Source organism: Micropterus salmoides, unplaced genomic scaffold (genome assembly GCF_014851395.1).
Source record: "Micropterus salmoides isolate LMB-PRFRI ecotype aquatic unplaced genomic scaffold, ASM1485139v1 Ms_hic_scaffold_2, whole genome shotgun sequence".
Classification (NCBI taxonomy): domain Eukaryota; kingdom Metazoa; phylum Chordata; class Actinopteri; order Centrarchiformes; family Centrarchidae; genus Micropterus; species Micropterus salmoides.
In genome coordinates, this window is record NW_024041150.1 from 27,487,594 (window position 1) to 27,509,667 (window position 22,074).

At 40.4% G+C, this 22,074-nt stretch overlaps 1 protein-coding gene across 1 annotated transcript; it reads right to left on the reverse strand.

Moving 5' to 3' along the window:
* Nucleotides 1-939: 939 nt before the first annotated feature.
* On the reverse strand, nucleotides 940-21,562 carry acadvl (acyl-CoA dehydrogenase very long chain). The gene is made up of 21 exons (XM_038730656.1): nucleotides 21,421-21,562; nucleotides 21,097-21,184; nucleotides 20,915-20,978; nucleotides 19,466-19,537; nucleotides 18,821-18,893; nucleotides 18,643-18,707; nucleotides 18,386-18,520; nucleotides 18,121-18,265; nucleotides 17,368-17,497; nucleotides 16,901-17,026; nucleotides 16,100-16,298; nucleotides 11,994-12,098; nucleotides 11,564-11,650; nucleotides 10,775-10,837; nucleotides 8,416-8,517; nucleotides 5,483-5,580; nucleotides 4,548-4,620; nucleotides 4,270-4,342; nucleotides 3,903-3,975; nucleotides 3,632-3,707; nucleotides 940-2,401 (listed from the first exon to the last, which is right to left on the reverse strand). Exons 1-21 carry the CDS (start codon nucleotides 21,545-21,547, stop codon nucleotides 2,264-2,266), a joined length of 2,112 nt encoding a protein of 703 aa, XP_038586584.1. The 5' UTR covers nucleotides 21,548-21,562; the 3' UTR covers nucleotides 940-2,263.
* Between the last annotated feature and the right edge of the window lie 512 nt (nucleotides 21,563-22,074).

Sequence of the window (22,074 nt, forward strand, 5' to 3'; positions counted from 1 at the left end):
AATTGTCATTTTTACATTGTGCTTTTCATATGGCGTAAACAACAGATATAATGTGTTAATTGGTGAGCTTTAGCTAGCTGTTATCTTATTCCCAATCTTTATGTTAAGCCAAGTTAACCGTATCCTGGCTAAAGCTTCACATTTAATGGACACCGTTATCCATCTTCTGATCTAACTCTCTGCAATAAAGCAACAGACTTCCCAAAATGTTAAATTATCCCTTCAAAGGCAAATTATCTTAAGTTTTACACAATTCTGAGCTAAAGTCCCCTAATGGAGATTTGGCCTGAAAAATCTCAACTTTCTCAAAGAAAAGCTGACTTTTCCTTTCCTTTAATATTAACCACTACTAAAAAAGAGGAAATTAAGCCTATATAATGCGTGGGGAATGCCTCAAGCTTTTGCTGCTGAGCTCACTAGTTAGTTTTTAGTCAGATGGAGCGAAACCATGCCTGGGGAATTCATGTTTTAACCACAGGGCTTGTGAAGCACTGGCACAACCCTCATCTTCGCTCAGTCTCGCACCCACAGCACTGTGTCAACTCAGTGTGTATATGAGTGCAGGAAGGGGTTCCTGTTTGAATGCACCAGCAGCCGCCATAGCATTTACTGGTATTCCTGTACAGAGCTTTTGCCCTGCAAGATCATGGGCAGCAGAAGTGAAAGTAGAGTTGTTAACTGCTGTGAGCACAACAGAAGTAGGAAGGGAGATTGGCAGTGGGGAAATATTGTTTCGATGGGATTTTTTATTTTTATTTTTTTGCTGAGCTTAAATATTTAATTGCTTTTTACTGAGTTTTACCCAGGCAGAGGCCTAAAAAAAGATATATTTAATATTAATTTAATGATGAAAATGATCAGCATAACACATATTACATAAATACATATTAAACTAATATAGACATTCATAACTCTCACTGGTGAAAGCCAAGACAGATACATGGATAGACAAACAGACAGATACTTTATTAATCCCAATCAGTACATGCGCTGTAAAACCAAAAAAGGTCACAGTAGCTCCGCACAAACACTGATCAAACAAGGTGGGACAATCATCTGGCATCATTAGAGGTATTTTTAGATAGATAACATGTGATTTCTTTGAAGGCATGTGATCATATCTGTTTCAGAATCAGCCACACTGCACATTAACTGTTCAGATAACAGATTACTGACTTAACAGCAGCATTGTTTCTACACGGTACAAGTTAATGGGAAGGCAAGAATGTACAGACCTAATTTAAGTTTTAGGAATGCGTTAACACACTTTGATAACAGCAGATTAGGTGCATTTATTGTACAAGAAATGATTTCTTAAAATTTCTAAACTCCAGGTATGCAGAGTGGTGTTTAACTTTCTACAATTATAGTTAATGACGTCTGCGACTTTCAGCTAAGAAAATAAACACTTGCACTTTGGAAGTTAATGCGACGCCCTTTAAAGAGCTTAGAGTGAAGTTGACCTGCACTTGTTTAAAAATACACGTGTAAGCTGCATGTGAGGAACTACAAACGGCATCTGTGGACCGGTTTCTAAGGCAAAAGGTTTTGCTCCTGACACTGTCTCTGTCATGAGCTCAGAGTGAGCTTATGAACATGCACATCGTTATATACATTTGAATTCTCTTTTACAATACCTTTGTGTATAACTTAAACCCCTTTAAACAGATGAGCTTCCTGTTCCACTGGCCTCAAAGTTGCATTGACACATTTTCCCTTCAACACCAAAATCACACCATAACTTCACGTTTCACTAGATTCAACCGCAGGAAAGCTACAAAGGCTGAAATAAAGTAAACTTAAAAGCTCCGTGCACACAATCGATTAGATGCAGGTGGTAGTAGGGCTGAATGATTTGTAGAAATAATGTGATTTTTCTTGCCTACTGAACAATTTTAATCATTTTCCCCCCGGTAGATTAAACCTCCAGCTCACAGTGAGACTTCCAGCACCAAAATCTAGAGGTTGTGAGTCAGAATTTAATAAATAAGTACCTGAAAAAAAAAAAAACAACTGCTTTGTATCACATTGTAATTTCTGTATAAAAACAAGAAATCATTCAGCCCTCAGTTGTAAGTGCAACTCAGTACACAGAAGCTTAATTACACAAAGCAGATAAAAAGGGCACAGATGTATGATGGAGCAATTGTGGCAATAACAAAAGTTGATAAATTGTGGGAATACTTGGCATACATGGCGCTGGTTAGAGATGCATAAGTGTGGAAAAAAACAGACATAAAGATCCATAAAGATACAAGCGTGTTTAGAAACCCAGAGGATGAGGAGCCACCACTGTTCCGTTCTCCACCACGGCTGCAGAGATGGCTCGCAGGTTCTTGAACAGCCGTCTGGACTCACTGGAGCGCAGAGACTTGATGTCATGCATTATCCTCTCATGCGCCTGAGGGATGAAGGGTTAATCAAGTTAGATTACCTGAAGTTTACAAATGTACCTGCTACATCTCAAAACTACTCATCAAGAGCCTTCGGCAGCAGAGATGTTGGGCAGTAAGTTGTGAGACGTCAGCGGTGTGGAATAAAATCCTCCAAAAAAACAGAAGTTAAATCACCGCGGCAGGCAGATATTCATGACCTCAAACCATTTAAGAAGTAGAACGTGAGAAAAGCATTTTAGATTCAAGACTAAATGGAAAAGGTATGGACAAGGTGAATCTGTTTACGGACATTGTAAATTGCATTAACTTGTCACCCAGTTGAGGCAACTGAAAAGCATTAATTCCTCAATCTAGTTTAGGACTACACCACATGGGTTGGGTCATGTTAATTTGAATTTGTTTGAGCTTGACTTTTTGGCAAAGTGACAGCTGCACTCAACATGAACTGATAGTGTAGGAATTTCATTCCTAAATGCATGATTTCTCTCTCTCTATCCAGGCTACCTGCGCCTCTAAAGCTCACTAATAAACACACATCTCATTTGATTAATCCATATAAACGAGATATAATGTGTTGATTAGTGGGCTTTAGAGGTGCTGGGAGCTTCATTCATAGCATTCAGTTAATACTAGCTTTATTTGGCAGATGGGAATGTGTTAGACAATCTTACTCTCACCAAGAAAGCGAATAAGCTTAACTTTTCCTTCACAATTCAGGATTTTAACTTCACAGCCTGCTAACAAAGTTGTTCCGCCGTATTTTGTACGTAGCACAAAGTTGTTGAATACAACTCTACCTCCCAGAACAGTGAACAATGTATTATATGTCTGGCAACCATTTCCACATTATAATTTATTTTCTACCTGAATCTTCCTTCTGTGTAAATAGAATGATGTATAGAGCACAATTACACCAATATAAATATATTATCTTTTTGGAAAAAATCATGTGGTATTTGATGTCTTTCCCTCCCACTTACACCCAGCCACCCGAAAATTGGCAAGCTATTTGTCCATCCTACTAACAAATAATGGTACCTCAATTTACAACCATAAAGTACTAATATTGATGTTGAGCAAACAGCTGAAACACCCTCAAACAGGATATAAGTACATGATGTAGCTTTATACTTTTTTTTTTTTTTTTTTTTTACATTTACCTTAAATACACGACACAATCTCATCACACAGACATTTGTTTTCAACTGTGTTTGTGGGTTTGACGTTGACCTTACCTCCATACACCAGGTCTCACACAGTATCTTCTCATGCTGAGCTGAGGATGAGCCCTGACTCAGAGAGCGTGAAGCCCTGCAGAGAGGAAAAACACACACAAATGTCACTTAAGGCTGTGTAGGAGTATGTATGTGGAATAAAAGCAGACCAAAGAGAAAGTGTTGCAAGAGAGAGGATGAAAGAGTCAAACTGAGACAGAGAGAGACAGTTGGTCGGTAAACCAAACAGCTCACAAAGAGAGAGCCTTGACGTGCTTGAGTGTTTGCATACCTGGACAGGACGACCACCATGCCGTAGAGGTCAATAGCGCTGTCGGCCACTCTCTTCAGGACAAACTGTTCATCTGCAACAGGCAACCTGCTTGTTCAGTTGACTCAAACGTATTACACCATCACAAAACAAACATAACAAGTGATAAGAGGATATATTGGCCCCAAAGCCCACACCTTTAGATGTTGTACCACGACTGTGAAAGAATCCTAATTCTTCCTCCAGAACCAAATTATTATTTTTCTAGAATTCTAAAAAAAAGCAAATCGCACCTGAAATGACTCCAACTCTAACCACAACAACAAAATATTACCCACAGGATTTCTCTATGTCCCGCTCTCACACACACACACACACACACACTCACCGATGATCTTCTTGCCATGTTTGATCAGCAGCTCCTCAATCACTGCTCCAAACTGTTCGATGGCTTTAATGGTCTAGAAATAAGAAAACCCACACAACTGCCGGAATGAGAAATAGGTGAAATGAAAACTGAAGAGAAAGCAGAAAAATCCATTTGCAAAATAAAAAAAGTTCCGTCATATGGTAACTTGGACACCCACTCTCTCAGTACAAGTACTTAAATAAATGCACAAAATGGAAAATGTATCACACACATAAAGAAAAAAAGGTTCCACACACCAGTTCACCGCTCTGCGCCAGCTCGGGGTGTACAGTTCCCTGCAGTGTCAGACCTGTGCCCAAACCCGCCTTTCTGCAAAGAAGAAGACAGCTGTTACATCAACATGGCTGCTGAGGAAGTGTGGTGAAAGCAGCAACACATCTGATGTGTCTGTTCTGCCATTATGCAGCCAGTGTCCACAGCTACAGGGACGTCCTGAGCTGACGGCATGTCGCACGCTCATTACAGATGTTTCGCTCTTAAGAACCAACATTTCACTTTAACAATTCTGTTGTTAGCGTTTATCATTTCATGTCAGTTGAGTTTTCCAAAACCGATGAAATTAAGAATTTCCTTAAGAAATAAACATTTAGTATTTATTATAGGTATATCTAAAAAAAGGTTTGTTTCTGACAGCTTAGGAGTAAATTCCAGCTGTTTGGGTGTCCGGTGCTTTGAGCAACGACACGTTAAACGGCTGTGTTGGAGATGTGGGGAGGACAAAGTGGATACAGACAGATGAGCTGCATCCGAGTGACCGTAAGACGAGCCTTTTGTCTGCAACAGCACACAAATAGAGCCGGTCTGAAAGCACCAACTGAACTGCTGCAGGCAGTTTGTAATCACTTTAAAGGGAAGTACAGTGCAGGAAAGTGTGTGTGTGTGTGTAAAGCCCAGATGTAAGATATCTCATTTTATTTATTTATTTTTGTGTGTTTATCCATAGGCAGACAAAAAACTCTTATCAGATATTGTAGACAAATGAGTAATTTGTGCTCGGATGTCAGTTGCAACTGCAAAGTGGACAAATTGAAGGATGGATCTAATGCTTATCGCATCGTATTGTGCAACGGGAGTCCCTGTCTCCCACCTTCTGCTATAGTGGTTAAGCACTTCCTCTCCCCCAGACAGGAAGTGACAGAAAGAGCCTGTGGGTATGTGAGGGTGATACAACCTTTTAGCTCTCTTGGTGATTTCTCCAGCGAGCATCCCGGCATTGCCAAGGGGGTTCTTCAAGGCCTTCTGCAAGGTCTTCAGTTGGTTTCCAGCGTTCTGGAGTGAAGCGGAGAAGGAAATGCATGATTTATCAGTGACGAGGGCTTCTTCTTAAAAACCATATTCACATGAGATTTCTGTATTGCATTATATTATGTTCTATTTTATTCTGTCATGTGTTAATAAGAACAAACATAGTAAGATTGTTAATATGTCTGGTTTGTCAGTAACAGCACAGTATGAAACTGAGTCCCGAGTGACGAGGAAAGTCGGGCCGTCCTCAGCCATGTATCATAGAGGCTGACATGGCGTTGCGACAAGTGGGCGTGTTCCCGTGAAACTGCCGCGGTCGTGCTCGTCTCACGCACACGCCCGCCCCTGCCAAAGTTAAATTCACTTGAACTTTTTGTAGCCTACGTGACACGCAGCACAAAAAGAAGATGGATGAGAGAGTGATCCTCGCCGTCTGTGACTTCCCTGAAATATAGTAAGTGTTCATTGAAAAGTTACCGGGACTTTAACCAGAGGGCGTTTGCATGACCAGATTTATCAGCTATATGAATAATATAGCCTAACAACTAACGTTACTTATAGTTTTACTTTTAGCTAGGCTATGAAGGAATACAGTGGCGCACAGAAGCCATTGCCATGGTTACTATCTATTGACCGCCTTCCGTTTACTCGCGGAGCGCTCGTCTCGGTGTCTGTTCACATGAGAAGTGCAGAGCGACCCCGCAGGGCCAGGCGACCACGCAGGCAGTGTCTCTTCCCGTGTGAAAAGGCCTTTATGCAGACGTGTGGACTAGAGTCAAATACGATGACTTTAGAGTCGACTTGACAAAATCAAAAGAAATCGACTAAAGACTTTATCCACAAATGACTCGTGACTTCACTTGGATTTGAGCCTTTTGAGTTGAGTTGAACTGACTTGATACCCTCTCAATAAAATTAGGGGAAGGGTAAATTTTAAGACTAATAGATTTAGAACAACAAGGAAAAGATAATGTTTATTTGCGGAGTTAAAGTGTGGAATAAACTAAATGAGAACCCAAAGCAATGACCAAACATATTCCTTTTCAAAAAAAATGCACACAGAAATTACTTTCAAGAGGTATCGAGAAGCACTGTAGTAAAAGTAGGAGTGCTCCTTTGTTTATGTTTTTTTGTTTGTTTTTATATTTTGCCGTTTGAATAAGTACATAATCGAGGTTAGATAAATAAATACTTATCAGTGGTCACTTTAATACTGTGTACATAAACAAAATACACACACACAAATATAAAAACTGTTAACTGAAGGAAGAAATAAATGTGTGGGAGTACATAAGTTCTACTTCTTCCTACTCCTTTTCACACATGTGACAGAAGTATGTTAACACAGGAAAGAAGGGTACTTTTGTTTGCTGCTCATCTGTTGTTTTTCTCCCTTATGTTTTTAAACACGGTTTTATTTTTTTATACTTTCTCTTGCATGTTCAAAATTTCAATTCAAATTCAATTCATAATATAAAAAACAAACTATGCAGCGCATCAACATGGGGATGTGCAATTAATGAAATTTTAAATCGGTTAAGATTTTGGCTTCCACCGATTATAAAAACAAGTAACTTAACATAAAACGATTATTGTGCTGCATGCCGTTTCTTATTTCATGGGTTATTTGGGAGTTTTGTGTAGCCTAATGCATATAATCACTTTTACAAACAAAGCATTCAATTTTAACAGTTCAATAAATTAATGATTTTTCCTAAGTCAATGAGTAATCGTGTTAAATAATCATGATCTCAACATTGACCAAAATAATTGTGATTAGGATTTTTGCCATAATGGAGCAGCCCTACATAAACACTTTTCAATTCATGAAGTTATACGACATTTGTTGAGTGAAACTGCACCTCTGCCTTTTTTCTTTAGGAGGTTAAGAGCTTTATAAGCGTTTTTTCCCCCCTCCATTTTTTAACTATTGTTAAGAATATAAAATGGTATTAAATTTGGTGAAGAGCACATTATGGCTTGCTTAGGACTGGAAACTCAAAGTTTAGGACTTGAGACTTGACTGCTTGTCACAACCAGTCTTCACTTAGGCCTCTAGTGCTAAGACTTGAGACTTGTGTTTTGTAAAACAATGACTCGGCCCCACCTCTGCTGTCATGGGATTTGGACGGGACAGCAGTATTTTTGTGGAAACTCCACTCCTGTGTCACCCTCTTCATGTATTACACGCTCTGTATGGTGAATGAGTTGTTAGCGTGAGGATGGAGGTACAGAGCGCACTTTGATCCTTCATATCTTCCAGTTTAACTGTTAAAGAAATCCCTGTGATACAATGTTGGGGGGTGGCACTTGCATTTTGTTGCACTTAATTCTTGTTTGTTGGTGATGTGGTTGTCGAGCACTCTGCTGTTAAATGTAATTCTTTAGTTGTGGTTGTATTTGTCTGACAGTTGCCAAAGACACAAAAGGGAATTTCCGAACGGACAATAACGGAAATAAGCGCACTCTTCTCCGTAATTACCTGTAACACTCTTTCCCTAACACCTGTAACACCTAGTAGGCTTGAGAAGTGTGCAGTAATACAGCAGCATCCCATTCTAATGACGCGGCACTTCCTCTCCTCCGAGTGGTGCAAAACACAGGCTCGACACAGATGCTGGGTTTAAAATAACTATAAGGAAGTTGCTTCTTAAACCTACAAGATGTCACAGAGTCTAATACAAAATACAAAGGAAACACTAGTAGGAGTTTCAGCTCAAGCAAGCAGAAATCACTTCCTCTCTACAGAGCGTCTGTACTTTTCCACACAGTCTTTATCAGATCACCGCAACAGAGTCAGCAAAAGAAAATACAACAGAGCTATCATTTTGATGAAAAGAGCATCTTGTCTTATTTCACCTGGAAGCCATTGAGGGCCACAAAGAGCCTCAGGATGTCGTTGGTGCCCTCGAAAATTCGGAATATTCTCAGGTCCCTCAGCACTTTCTCAACTCCACAGTCCTGCAGAAACAGATACAGAAAGATTATGACCTTCAACTTTACAGTAAAGGAGCACAGGCTTCTTCAAATAAATCCTAACGCTGTAATAATCTGCATATATTCTAAAATTCACTCTTGATATCAGTCTGAAATCTTAGGTACATTTTTATTTTTACCGTACTGAGTAACCAACATGGGGCACAGAGATGTGTTATTTATCATATTTTACACATAGAAAGACATTTTGACACAAGTTAAAATAAGGTACTGAAAACACCAGCTGCAAACAGGAATAGAGACACTTCATTTCTGCACTTTTGAATTCTGCATGTGAAAGTCACTGATCATATTTCAGGCTGCACAGAGGAGCAGAATTGAAAATGTACAGGGAACACACTTCTGACTTGGAGAAATGAAACCGTGACTCAAAATACACAAAATGTGAGGGGACTTCACGTGTGTTGTATCAGTGTCCCCCCCAACCCCTCAGCTCATAACCAAGCACTAATTTCACAACTTGCAGAAGTGGACAAAATTAAGAGAACATCTGCAATACAATATCAGTATCAATACAGCGTAACAACATATAATAAAGTTTATTTTGTGAAGCGTAAATGTTCTTTTTAGTCAACTCTGGGGGAATTTCTGAGATTTTAAGTGTTGCTAAACTAAATTGCCCTTCAAATATAATGTAAATGCTTGTGAATTTGCCTCCTCTGCTTTTCAAGTGTTCCATGACAAGTCAAGCTTTCCACTGTAATGAGTGTGTGGCAAATCAACACCATTGTCAGACAGGTGACCTACTGTGTAGCCTGGTTTATTTTAAGCATAGCAATATTATTGTTTACACAGCTTCAAGCCGCCCACGTATCTTCAGCTAGCTTGTACCGGTATATTCTTGAATAACTTTGTGGTAGTTTTTTTTTTTACCTAAGGAAACCAACATCGACATGGGTCTCAGTGTTTTCTGAGCGTCTCACATGAAGCAGCTACGTGTCTCTTTGCCACAGTGGCGATAACGTACGCAAGTTCTGAGAAACAAAGGCGTTGCCAGAGCAAAACCAATAAGTGTAGTGGCTGTTTGAAGCTTATATTACTCTTGCTCTTGCTGTCTGAGCATATCATCGCCAATGAGATGACTAAATTAAAAACAAAGGTTTCTACTGATCCGTGCAGGGCTGATCAGAGAGCTGTTCAGTAAATATGATGAGTTCTAGTCAGTGGTGACGGCAAACAGAGGATTAGCATTGTGCTAATATCCAGTGCACGCACGGAGTGAGGTAGTAAAACAGGAAAACCCTTTACTTTTTCAATAAACAGTACCAGGAACTAAGGTCTTCTTTACACCACACCTGAAGAACAATCAAGACTAGGCAAATAGATTGATAACATACGCCATTAATAGACTGCTGCTTTGTTTGACATGCAGTTTTCCACACATCTACATTGTTTGTGTTTAACTGGAGTTAAGTTTTGTTTCTCTGGTTTACGTGTTCGCTCGATTGTTACTCACTTTAAAAGGCCAATCAAAAATTACTCCATAAAAGTAAATCCCCGGTCCCAATATTGATATTTCTGGCATATAGTGCTTGCTGAGTGCGCATATGAATGCTGTACCCAAGTTGCAGCAGACTTCATGTTGAGTTCCTAAGTTTCTAAGATAGTTTCTGGAAAAGAACCTGAAGTGAAAACAACCTGTTTGACCGAGGAACTATTAGACCCTGGTGTGGTTATTGTGGTTGGCTATTCTATTCCCAGAGAAGGGACTTTTTTAGCACCAGGGAGCAAAGCCCAGCAACTTTTTAGACTCAGGACAAGTTTTTGAGCTCCTAAAATAGTTCCTGCGTGACTGCAGCAAACACGGGATTTCAGTACCCAAAGGAAGTACTTTATTGGGGGCCACGAAGTATGGGGCAGACAATTTTTACCTGGTTCCCTCCAGTTGAAACTCAAGTTAAGTTCCTAAAAAGTTCCTAGTTACTAGAAATAGGGCACAGATTTGCTGCTTATAGCTAGCCTCATAAAACAAATCTAATATTGCTCATTTACATTGTAAACCAGTTGTTTTATTAACCCGTTGTACTTGTATTTTTAAAACTTTGTGCTGTATATGGCAGTATCTGTTTTCCAGGGTCTATGACGTGCTTAAAAACAAAAACACTTTTAAAGAAAAAATTCTAGCAGGTGATAAAACAAACAGTTTGAATCTATTTATCACATGCGGCTTTCTCTGTGGTCCCTGGATTTGTACGAACCAGGATGTGGACTGTGCACTCACCTTCATGAAACCCATGCCGCCCATGACCTGAATACACTCGTCAGTCACAGTCCACGCTGCTTCCTGTCACAATTTTGAACAAACACATGGATGCAAGTGAGCTTTTGCTTTGCAAAATAAACAAAGTTCATCTTAATTCGGCAGATGAGACGTCTACTTCCTCAATCTACCAGCCGTGTCATCAGTTTTCCACAGAATAAGGAACATCATCAATATTATGAAAGAGGTGTTCTGTTTCCCAGAACACCAACTTGGGAGTAGCAAGTAAATACACTTCATTAGGGCTGGACGATATGGCTAAACAAGGTATTAAGATTAATAAAAAAAATTCATACCATTCGATATCAATAATTATTGTGATAAATGACAAATCATTATTTCTTTCAAGTTTAAAGGCTGATTTTTGCTCCTGAGTGAAAGTTGAAGAAACCTGATGGTTAAATGTGTTTTTTAACTATTCTTCATGGTCAGAACAAACACAGTGGACCACTTAACAAATCTGAGGTCGAACATTCAAAACAATTATGATAAGATCTTTTTTCAGTCCCTTTTCCTCAACAAAATAAATATCTTATAGATAGTTAAAGCAAACATTTATTGAACATTATATTGTTATTGATCGTTATTGTTTTATCGCCCAGCCCTACATCCAAAGAAGAAACGTAGAAACAAAAGAATGCAATATTTTCTAAAAGGCTCCCTGACTGCAATAACAGCTTGTGTAAGAGGCAGTCCTGCACAGGCATGTGGTTTGCATGTTTAAATAATGTATGTTATTTGAACTCTTACAGAGGCAAAGATTTTGCTGATGGCAGCTTCTATCTGGAATTCAGTTGCTCCACTGTCCATGTTGCTGCTGATCATGTAGGCCATCGACTGCAAGAAGACACAGAGGAAGTAACGTATACATTTGCAGGAACTTTCAGCACCAGTAAACAATAATGCAAAGTGTAAAAAGCAGTTTAATCTGTTGAGAGTTTGTGCTCAAGAAATGCTTGATAGGCACAATAAAAAAAGGGGAGCTGTTAGGCAGGAAAGCAACATAAAAGATCTACTTCTTTACCTACTAGTCTCTAAAAGTGGATGTTGGATACTGGCAGTATTTGTTTAGATGCCGCAGAATCAATCAGAAACAGCATTACACATCTCAGTGTCAAACTGAGATAATTGTGCATAAGACTGTGGTACAGGTAGAAAGTTCACTTTTAAGTCGTCTGACCTCAGTGACATATTGCATCATTGTCATGCGAGCTATCTTCTCCTGGATGGTTCCGTAGTTGTGGATCTTGTTGCCAAACTGGGTTCTATTGGCCGCATGATCCACCTGATGAAAAGAAGAACACGACAGTCACAACCACACCTTAATTCAAAGTTACAGGCTGTATATTGTAACAACATCAGACAAGGTTAAAGCAACATAATGTAAGAATCGGTATTGTTTGCAACGTGGCACCCCTGCAGTCTCAGTGAAATTCAGTTTTACAACGCGGTGTGTGTCGATTTAGAGCAGCTGTGACTAGGACGCATATTTGAAAATATTTTCTGTTTTTCCACCCCTGGCCGCACAGATCTCGGGAGTGGGGGGTGCTCAGAGTCAGCTGCACGGCTAACTGAGCTAACTAGCTAACTGCAGCTTCAGTTAGCAGGCTTTTTCGAGAGTCCTATTGAAACATTACTGCTGCCTAGTTTTTGTGCAAAAAGAGGAAGTTTGTCAAGACTGCTGAAAATAAACAACTGATGTGAAAGCAACCAAAGTATCAAAGTGCTGCGGTATAAATAAGTGGAGAGCTATGTAGTTTCTACCTTCATGCCGAAAAAAAATATATATATATCACGTTGCATTTCTCTCATCTAAATGCATCACTCCTCTTAGCACATGAGACCACACAGAGACAATTTAGAAGAGACACGCCTCTCAATCACATCCTCAATACAAGTCTATGGGGAAAGCCCGTAACGGTAAAGATGGTGGTTATCCTGTCCCTCCCGCTAGAAAGCCAATCGTCTGCTTTTAACAGCCAATCGTGTGGTCTCACCGACATAAGGGTCTGTGTTACTTCTACTGTGCAGCACGGAAGGGGTGACGCACGCGTAGCAGAAGTATAACCGTTGTGAAAAACGCTCGTTATACCTTATTTTGGGGCAAAGTTGTCAAACTTTATCAGATTTTAATGCTGATTCTATTCATGTAGTTTTTATGTCCCGGTGACCTGTGTAAGTGCAGTTCTGGCTCTCACCCCATTCATTTATATAGGAGCCTTGTCTTGTTCGTCCGAAATAGCTGCCCAGAGGCGTTGCCAAGATGGCGGCCCAGTGCCATGACTTGCCTAAAAAGGACTTTGGACCACACAGACTGTGTCTCCAATACATGGGCGTCTCCTACCCACCTCTAAAAATATCAATGGAATCAATATCAAATATCAAGGACAGGGATTTCCCCCATCTTAACTTTTTCAAACTATGTAGAAACTACATAGATCTCCACTTATCTGTGTCTCGTCAGTAGAATTGCACAAACAGCAAATTAAAAGTAACTTTTATCCACAGCAATTTCTGGGATATGTGCTTATTATAATTCATATGGATGAAAATTCATTCTTTTCTTTGTTTTACATGATTGTAAATAGAACATATTTAAGTTTCATGATGTTGGTTTCACTACCTCCCTCATTCTCCATCACTCCTACTTTCTGTCCTTTTCAGTAGCACAACGCCTCACCTTTTGCTTCCACTTTATGTACTCTGCTACACCTTACTTTATTATGCCATCTGTATTTACTGTTGTGTATTGTAATTAATATACTGAACTTTTAACACTTTTGTTTTTTGCCCCCATTCATCATGAGCTGAACCCAAAGACCTAAGACTTTCTCTATGTAAAATTCGCGTTTGGTCTGAATGCGGCATAAGACTTTATCCATGTACACAAAAGGCCTATTTCTCTCAAATATAGTTCACAAATCTGTCAAAATCTGTGTTAGATCTGTGTGATCAGCACCTTGATGAGACACTTGTGAGGTGGATGGATTATCTCGGCAAATGAGAAGTGCTCACTAACACAGATTTTGACTGATTTATGAACAATATTTGAGAGAAATAGGCCTTTTGTGTACATAGATAAAGTCTTATGCCGCATTCAGAATAAATGCGAATTTTCACCTCGCCACACTTTCCTCACATGAGTACATTCGCTGCAACTGTTCACACACACAACGCGAGAAGCCGATTTTAACGCAATAACGTTAATAAACACAACTCGCTATTACTACAGCTGTATGAACACAAAGTAAATATTTTTCTGTGATTAAATAGCAATAAACGGATCAAACTGATGCCGAAATAACTACAACATGATGCAGATTTGTAAAACATATGAATTCATGCTTTGTCAGGTCTGTCAGCAAGACAACAACTTCTTGTTCACTTCGTTTTCTGAATGGAGTTTGGATCAATCAGGGTTAGGCTAAGCTAATTTGGTCACAGTAAAGTACAATGATAGCTGGAATAAAGTTACATACACATGTTTTCTTAACTCACAAGGTAGTTCAACCTCCTCGCTTTCTTTTCTCCCAGCAATGTCCAGTTCTTATATAAATATGAAGTAGCGTCATTTGACACTAACAACAACAACTCTGGAACCGGATGTGCACGGAAGCTAGCTGCTGAGAAGCTCCAGTCAAGATAAAGCAACGTTTTAATCCTATAAAAGCAGTTTACTCCGAGCTCCTCCCTCGGTCAAACGGCGTAGTTGTCAGAGGAAAACCCAGTCCGACCACGGGTGTTTATTTGTCCGAAAGCTGGAGCGCTGCTCCCTGCTCCTCTCCCCCAAGTTTAGCAGCTCTCAGCCGGCCTGCAGATTTTCAATCGCCCGCTCTGCCTGGCCCTCTCCACACAACGCTCTGAAGCTGTCTGTGACGTACGGACAGTCTCAACGTTGATAGGCTATCGCGACTCAGCGTCATGCGAATTCCTTCGCTTCGCCTTGGCTTACATGGCCCCACCCCCTTCGCGCCGCCCGACAGGAAATCACGGCTCAACGCGTGTTTGCATTGACTTTGTATGTAAACTCACCGCCCCGAACGCTCGCTTCGCTTTTGGTCTGAAAGCACCTTTATATCTTTGACTTCAGCTCATGATGAATGGGAGCAAAAACGAAAGTATTGCTTTTATAATTTTGTTCAGTGTACTTTTATATATTTTATATTTAGATATCGTCATAATTACATATTTACTTATTTTTTAAGGGAGACTTGCAAAGTAACATTTTCATTGAATGGTCTAAAGCCATTTTTTACTGCGCGAAGACAAGCAACCTGAATCCATCTCCTACAGCTGTGGGAAATTTATTATTTTATAGATTAAAACAAAGTCAACATTAGCACGGATTGGCACTGAATGTCTGTGCACCAATTATCACCTCTATTAATAATATTTTACTCATAGTACAGAAAGTATTGTAATATGAGTTTGCATTTTTAGTTACACTAACACATTACTAACTGATCCCTAATTTTGACACCTTCTCAAACAGTCACTAGTGTTGAAATCTTAAAAAAAACAAAAAACACACTTGGTCATTGCATCATACTTAACCCCTAGTTGCTCCGGTGGCATGCGACCTCTGACATGCATAGCAATTGTAATTTGCTTTGGATAAAAGCGTCAGCTAAATGAGTTAAATGTAAATGTTTTGTAACTACTTTGCAAACAGAAAATGACAGGGCTGATTATCGCACAGGAAAATTTGTGGCACATATCTGCAGTGTTCAAAGGAAAAACAAACAAAAAAAAACAACCTGCGGTTGATTTCTGATGATGCAACTATCAAACAGATTGACTTTCTTAGTTTTGCTTCTCAGTAAATGAGGCAGATCATTAAGTCTACCGCTGCAGTGTTGCACACACACACCAACTGCTGATTGTGCAACATCCTCAATTTTAATATTAAGAGTTTAAAATTATCACATTTAGGACAGTTCTCATTTCAGTACTTTTTATTAAAACCTTATTCAATAACACCATTAATAAAATTACAAAATGTTTATGTTTGAGAAAAACAAAAATATGACCACAATCACGTTTGAATTGTCAGCACCTGTAACCTCAGCAGGCTGTTGCATTACTGAAACTTAGTGAACGACACGAAGGGGAATTTCCCACAAACCCACAGTAAAAGAATGTAACATAGACAATACAGACTAAAACCAATGCAGCAGAGAGGAAACGCATATAGAGACGTAAAGCTGTAAGTGGAAGCTATAGTGTCTCAACTAGGAGAAAAGTTCACCTTGTTTTACTCTGTTATAGGAAAGGATGTTTACTCACAGCTTTGGTGATGACTGCCTTCATGGTGCCAGAGAGGGCGGCCGCCATGCCAAAGCGCCCGTTATTCAGGATGTTCATGGCCACCTTGAAACCTCCGCCCACCTCGCCCAGCAGGCAGTCGGCTGGCACGCGAACATTATCGAAATACACCTCGGCTGTGTTGGATGCCTTGATGCCCATTTTCTTCTCTGGAGGGCCACTGCAATAAAACCCCGGAGATTTAATCAGGCCGGACAGACAGACAACAGACAAATTCTTGAACTCGGCCTGTCACATTAACTACTTTTGTTGGACGATATATTGTTCCAGGAATAACTGCGATAGGCGATATTATTGTCATTTTAAGACCATTTTATGTCACTTATATAATGATCATATAATGGCATAATAATGTAAGCCCACCCTCTCAAAGAGCAACTGAAATTTTTAGTTTTTTATTCAGGCATTAGATTTAAGATGTGAAAAAAACATTTTAAATATCCCAAATAAAACAACCTGTAGCCCTGTGCAGCTTCTAACGCCACTGGAAGCGCTTCAGGAGACCCCACATTGTTGACTTGTTCATTTGTCCGTTTTGGGCTTCTACTCTTCTGTCAAAAAAGACTCACTGTGTATACTCTGCTAAGCGGAGCATCGTCTAGAATTGTCTAGAATGATCAGCTCGGACAACCGTGTGGCAGCCGGAAAGCAGCGCTTCCGTGCCCTGTGTCGACCTGTTACAAACTTTCTGGGAGGAGTTCTTCGAGAAAAACACCAATTAAAAAATTTAATAGCGTCGAGTAAGTTATCTACACAGCTTACTGTGTCACTCCTCCAAAGCTTCTCTCCACGATGAAGGCAGAGATCTTGTCTTTCATCTCCCCAGTCTTGGGATCCTTCATGGGTGTCTTGGCAAACACTGTGAAGATCTCAGCCAGACCTCCATTGCTGAAAAGAGAGAGAGAGAGAAAAAAACTGTATTACTGGGCAAGTTGTATAATGCTGCCCCCTTGTGGTGAAAGTAACAAAACATCAACACTCTCTCTCTCATACACACACACTGGTTTGGGACATTATTGAACCTTATTATTGAGCCCAAAGCCTAACCAAGTTAGAACCAATAGGCTTTGGGCTGACAGCCACCGACTGGCAGGGAAGTCGCAAAGTCGTAAGAGACGGACTTATGCTGCCAGTGTGCGTCATCACAATTGCTTGTCGGATGATCGAATAGCTCCAGAAACCCCCTCCCGTCACACACACACACACACACACCCCTACTGTGCCCTCACCTGATCCAGATCTTGCTTCCATTAAGAGTGAAGTACTGTCCGCAGGGGGACTGAACAGCTGTGCTCTTGATGGAGGCGGCGTCAGAGCCGCTGGCTGGTTCAGTTAGGCAGAAGGCGGCTACATGCTCACCTGGAGGGACAAACACATGTGCAGAGTCACACCACATACACGCGCAACAGAAATGATTTAGCAGTTTTATATTCTTCCTTTATTACATTATGTTCCTTCTCAGTACAATGAAAACATGTTGTATTTCCCCTTGGTTCCAGAAGTACATGAATATGAAACTGTAGGAGCACTTTCTAAAGACAGACAATCCGAAACAAACCAACTTCACACTATGATTGTGTGGAGGTGAGAAAGTATGGCGGGTTTGAACTCTGTCTAGCTAACGGTTTCTGTCACTTTTCACAACTGAGCGCAACACTATGAATGTCTTTAAGGAGAGACTGTCTGAAAATGTGTGCCGTTATCCCAATATTTAATCATTTTAGCCCCACACACACCTATGACAGCCGGCTTTTTACTCTGCCTTCAAGTACGACCGTTCGGAACAACTATCATGTCCAACGACGTGGTCCAATAACAAGCTGTACAAACCACTTGTTTCCTAGAATAACCCAACCCTAAACACACTGGTTTTGGGATTTGCAGACAAAATTACAGAAACTTTGTCCTGTATAAATTAGTATGCTTGCTGTTGTATACAGAGCTACAATTTACATGTGACGATCAAATGCTGGCCTTCTTACCTGAGGCCAGCTTAGGCAGGTACTTCTCCTTCTGGGCTGGATTCCCAAAAAGCAGAATGCCCTTGAAGCCGATGGACTGGTGGGCACCCAGAGTGATGCCAACGCCGAGGTCATGACTTCCAACAATCTCAACCAGCCGGGCATACTGCAAAATGTCGTCACATTAGACTTATTGCACCCCCAGCTTTCATAGCTGACTGACTTAACTAACAACTATACAATTTTAAGTTCGTAAATATCCATAAATCTAATCAAGTAGACGTACCTGCGTGTTTGAGAGGCCGAGGCCGCCAAGGTCAGCTGGCACCTGCAGGCCAAAGGCCCCCATCTCCTTCAGGCCCTGCATGGTGTGATCTTCTACCTTCTCCAAGGCATCGTTCTTGGCAGGATCATTCACCTCCTAAGCACCGAAAGCAGCAACATGGAGGTTGAGGAGTGAGTATGGGGGATGTGGAGAGGTCATGAGCATGAAGCAAGACACATTTATTTAAAAAAAATAAATAAATAAAGGTTTGAAATTACCTCAAAAAATTTGTTGACAGGCCCCACAAGCTCCCGAAGAAACTGCTCCTGCTCCTCATTCAGGGCTACGACACAAACAAAACAAATTACGCTACAACTTTTTTAGTTCTACAGAGCTTTTTAAAGAAATGTTGGCAAATTTCTAAACATATCGATGATATAATCTCCTCTGATTTACCTGAGGGGAAGGGAAACACTTGGGCAGTCTGGATCTGGCCCTTGAAAATGTTTACAGCAAATGATTTGGATTCCTGCAGAGAATTAAGTCAAACATAGTAAAGCTTGTGCAAACAAACAGACAATAACATTTTTTTGTTCAAGAAACCCTGTGGCATTTTTAAAACACAAACAAAAGGCACGTTTACATTAACTGTAGTTGTGCATCCTTCGGGCACAACACATGTTCAATGCATTTTCTTCCACGAAACACGTCCATGTTTACTAGCTTGTAGTCTTCTCCTTCACCGCCTTTGTCGGCGCATTGCTTTTGGCGTGCTACTTCCACCTGCGGATCAGTGGAATCTGCAAGTGGTACAGCCAACACTGTGAATCCACTGTCAGGACTTTCTGTCGTGTCATCCACGAGCGTGTGCTTGTGAATCCAAACTAAACGGGGACCCATTCATTAAGAAATTTAGTTTGTAGCTCCTACAAGAGGTCAAAAACTGCACAGGGTACCTTTCATTCTTATGACGTGTTAACAACATGGCAAATTCTAACTGCTCCAATACTGTTTAAAAGCCATTTTTATTAAAAATAAGACAAGGACAGCATGATCTCAAATACAATAACAATAAAAAGAAAAGTTAGAGAATGAACGTACAGCAGCAACTGATGTCTTCGCCACTTTAGTGGCAGTGTCACTGCTGACTGCTGCTGGCTTCTCCAGCACCGCCTGAAGAGAAAGAGCAAAACACAGAGTTGAAACTGTCTCTGTGAAAAATGTAAGACTCAATAACCTTTAATTCAAAAACACACACTGCTCAAATAAACAACAACAACAACATGGCTGGGAACAACCCTCAGGTCAAAAGATGTGGTAGGACACCACAAAACAAACACGAGTGAAAGTTTTTCCAATTCCAGCCAGAGCACTGGAACGGTACGAAGCTCAAAGGGCTGCGTTCAAGCTCCAAATGGGTGAAAGGTGACGCCAAGGGCACATCCAGTCAGCTGAGTCACCGAGCAGCAGGGGTACTGTGCATACAGTCATATTCATAAAAATGTTTCCAATAACTTGTTGCACAAATCAGCAAAACAACATAGCCTCTGACACCAATCTGCATCCAATAAATCTTAATGACAAGACTTATTACAGGGCTGTTTGCATTGCGTTTGACACAGGTACCTTAACCTGACATGTAGTCTCAAGTCAAATCAATGCTACAAATCTATTTCTGAGCGCTACTTGTAACTGCTCTCTACAGAAATGGAGCCCAGTGAGATTACCTCCTGCTCTCTCCGACGCCTGTACTGTATTTTAAAACAGCCAAATTCACAACGCATTTGTTCCATTTCTGCTTTTTCAGAAAACAAACAAATCTGAAATTTCCTTGCTGCTCATTAATGCTATGTTGACCAGACGTCATTGCCGAGCTGCTGATAAAATTATGACTTTATGATCATGACGTCGTCAGACAATAAACGCAGGTTAACAAAAGCAGCGTTAAATAACAAAGTGGTCATGGACATTAAAAATGAGTGTCAAAGTACTATTATGATACTTACAACTACAGAGCATCTGTTACCACACCTAAATAAGCTGAAACAGTGTATTTAGTAAAGCGCGGAAACATTTAGTTTGAGGGTTCTCAGTCATCCAGGCCATAGTTATCCAAGGAAGGTTAAAATCAAGGACAGCTGGACTGGATTTTAAACCTTCCTCAGATATCTAAACTATATTGTAAATGTAGCTACTGAAGAATCAAACGCTACTTCTGCAATATAAAGGATATTTAACTGCTGAAATGACAAGATAAAATAAAAGTGTGCGTTGAACAATGCAACAGTGTTAAGCACAACATGAATGGCATCTTCCTTACAGCTGCCTGAACTACTGAGGTGTCACCTTTAGGAGTCATGTGACTGGTGAACTTTCCCCTACATACAGCGGGAGGGGGAGTCAGTGTTATGTCAGCCAGCCACTGCGTTAAGACAAACAACAATAAACAGACACCCCACAGACTGAAGCAAACATATCTGACATAAGTGCTCATTAAATGGGAATATCTGTCACATTGTAGGCTAATATTATATCACATTATGATCGTACCTGTGTAGCCTGGCTTGCGTATCGACGACCGTTTTGCACAGCGACCACAGCCCCGGCGTGACCCCTGTAACCCGGACAAGAGACGATAGGGGATATTTAAAAAATAAATAAATAAAACCATGTTAACATTCGTCAACAGATGTGTTAAAAGCTAAATAATAACAGCTTTAAACGTGACCTACCCGGACAGCACGGGAGGCATCCTGAGGATAACGCCGCACAGCGCGGAGGACTGGCTCACTTTACGAAGCAGCATGGTTTTATTTTGTTCTAAAAGACAAAACAAATGAAAAGACAATAATGTTAATTTATAATATAACCAAACACACACATACAGAACGAGTCTGGGTTAGCTAAGCTAGCACTAGCAGCTAAGTAACGACGTCAACTTGAACAGTGTTGACAAAGGACAGAAAACAGGAAACACGGGTAAATGTTTGGATTCCTTGTATCGAAAACCATCAACATCGATTTATAGCACAATATAATGTAGTATAGTATAGTACCTGTACAAGTTATATTATGAAACGTCCAGAGCGTCCGTCTAATAGCCGGTTGTTCCTCCAAATGACCCACCAGTGCCGCTTCTTCTTCTTCCACTTTTGACGGCAGTTGGCATCCATGGAGTTGCATTACCGCCACCTTCAGGTTTTATTTACCCTCAGCTCAGCTTTCATGCATATTAAATCCGCCTGTCTAATCCAGTCGCCCTCAACAAAAAACACAAAACAAGTATGCATTTCCTGCCTTCCACTCTCTCTTCATATTCCATAATACTTTTCAAAGTATCATCTACCCGCCCTATTTTTTTTGGAACTGCTTTATCATTTCTTGTCTCTCCTGAATAAATTTCCTGCATGTTGTGAGAATATGCACTACTGTTTCAACCTCCTGACACTGTTCACACATTCCTGTTGGATGCTTATTATCACTTGCCTTGACCTTTTGTTGTGGCCAGCCTAAGGGCACACCCATGCTGTCTGATGCCACACCTGCGAGGTGGACGGATCATCTCGGCAAAGGAAATACGCCTTTTGAAAGTCTTAGATCTTTGAGTTCAGCTCATGATGAATGGGGGCAAAAACAAAAGTGTTGCGTTTATAATTTTGTTCAGTGTACAACATATTTAAGATCAGCATTCAGTGTGCGCTCTACGTCTA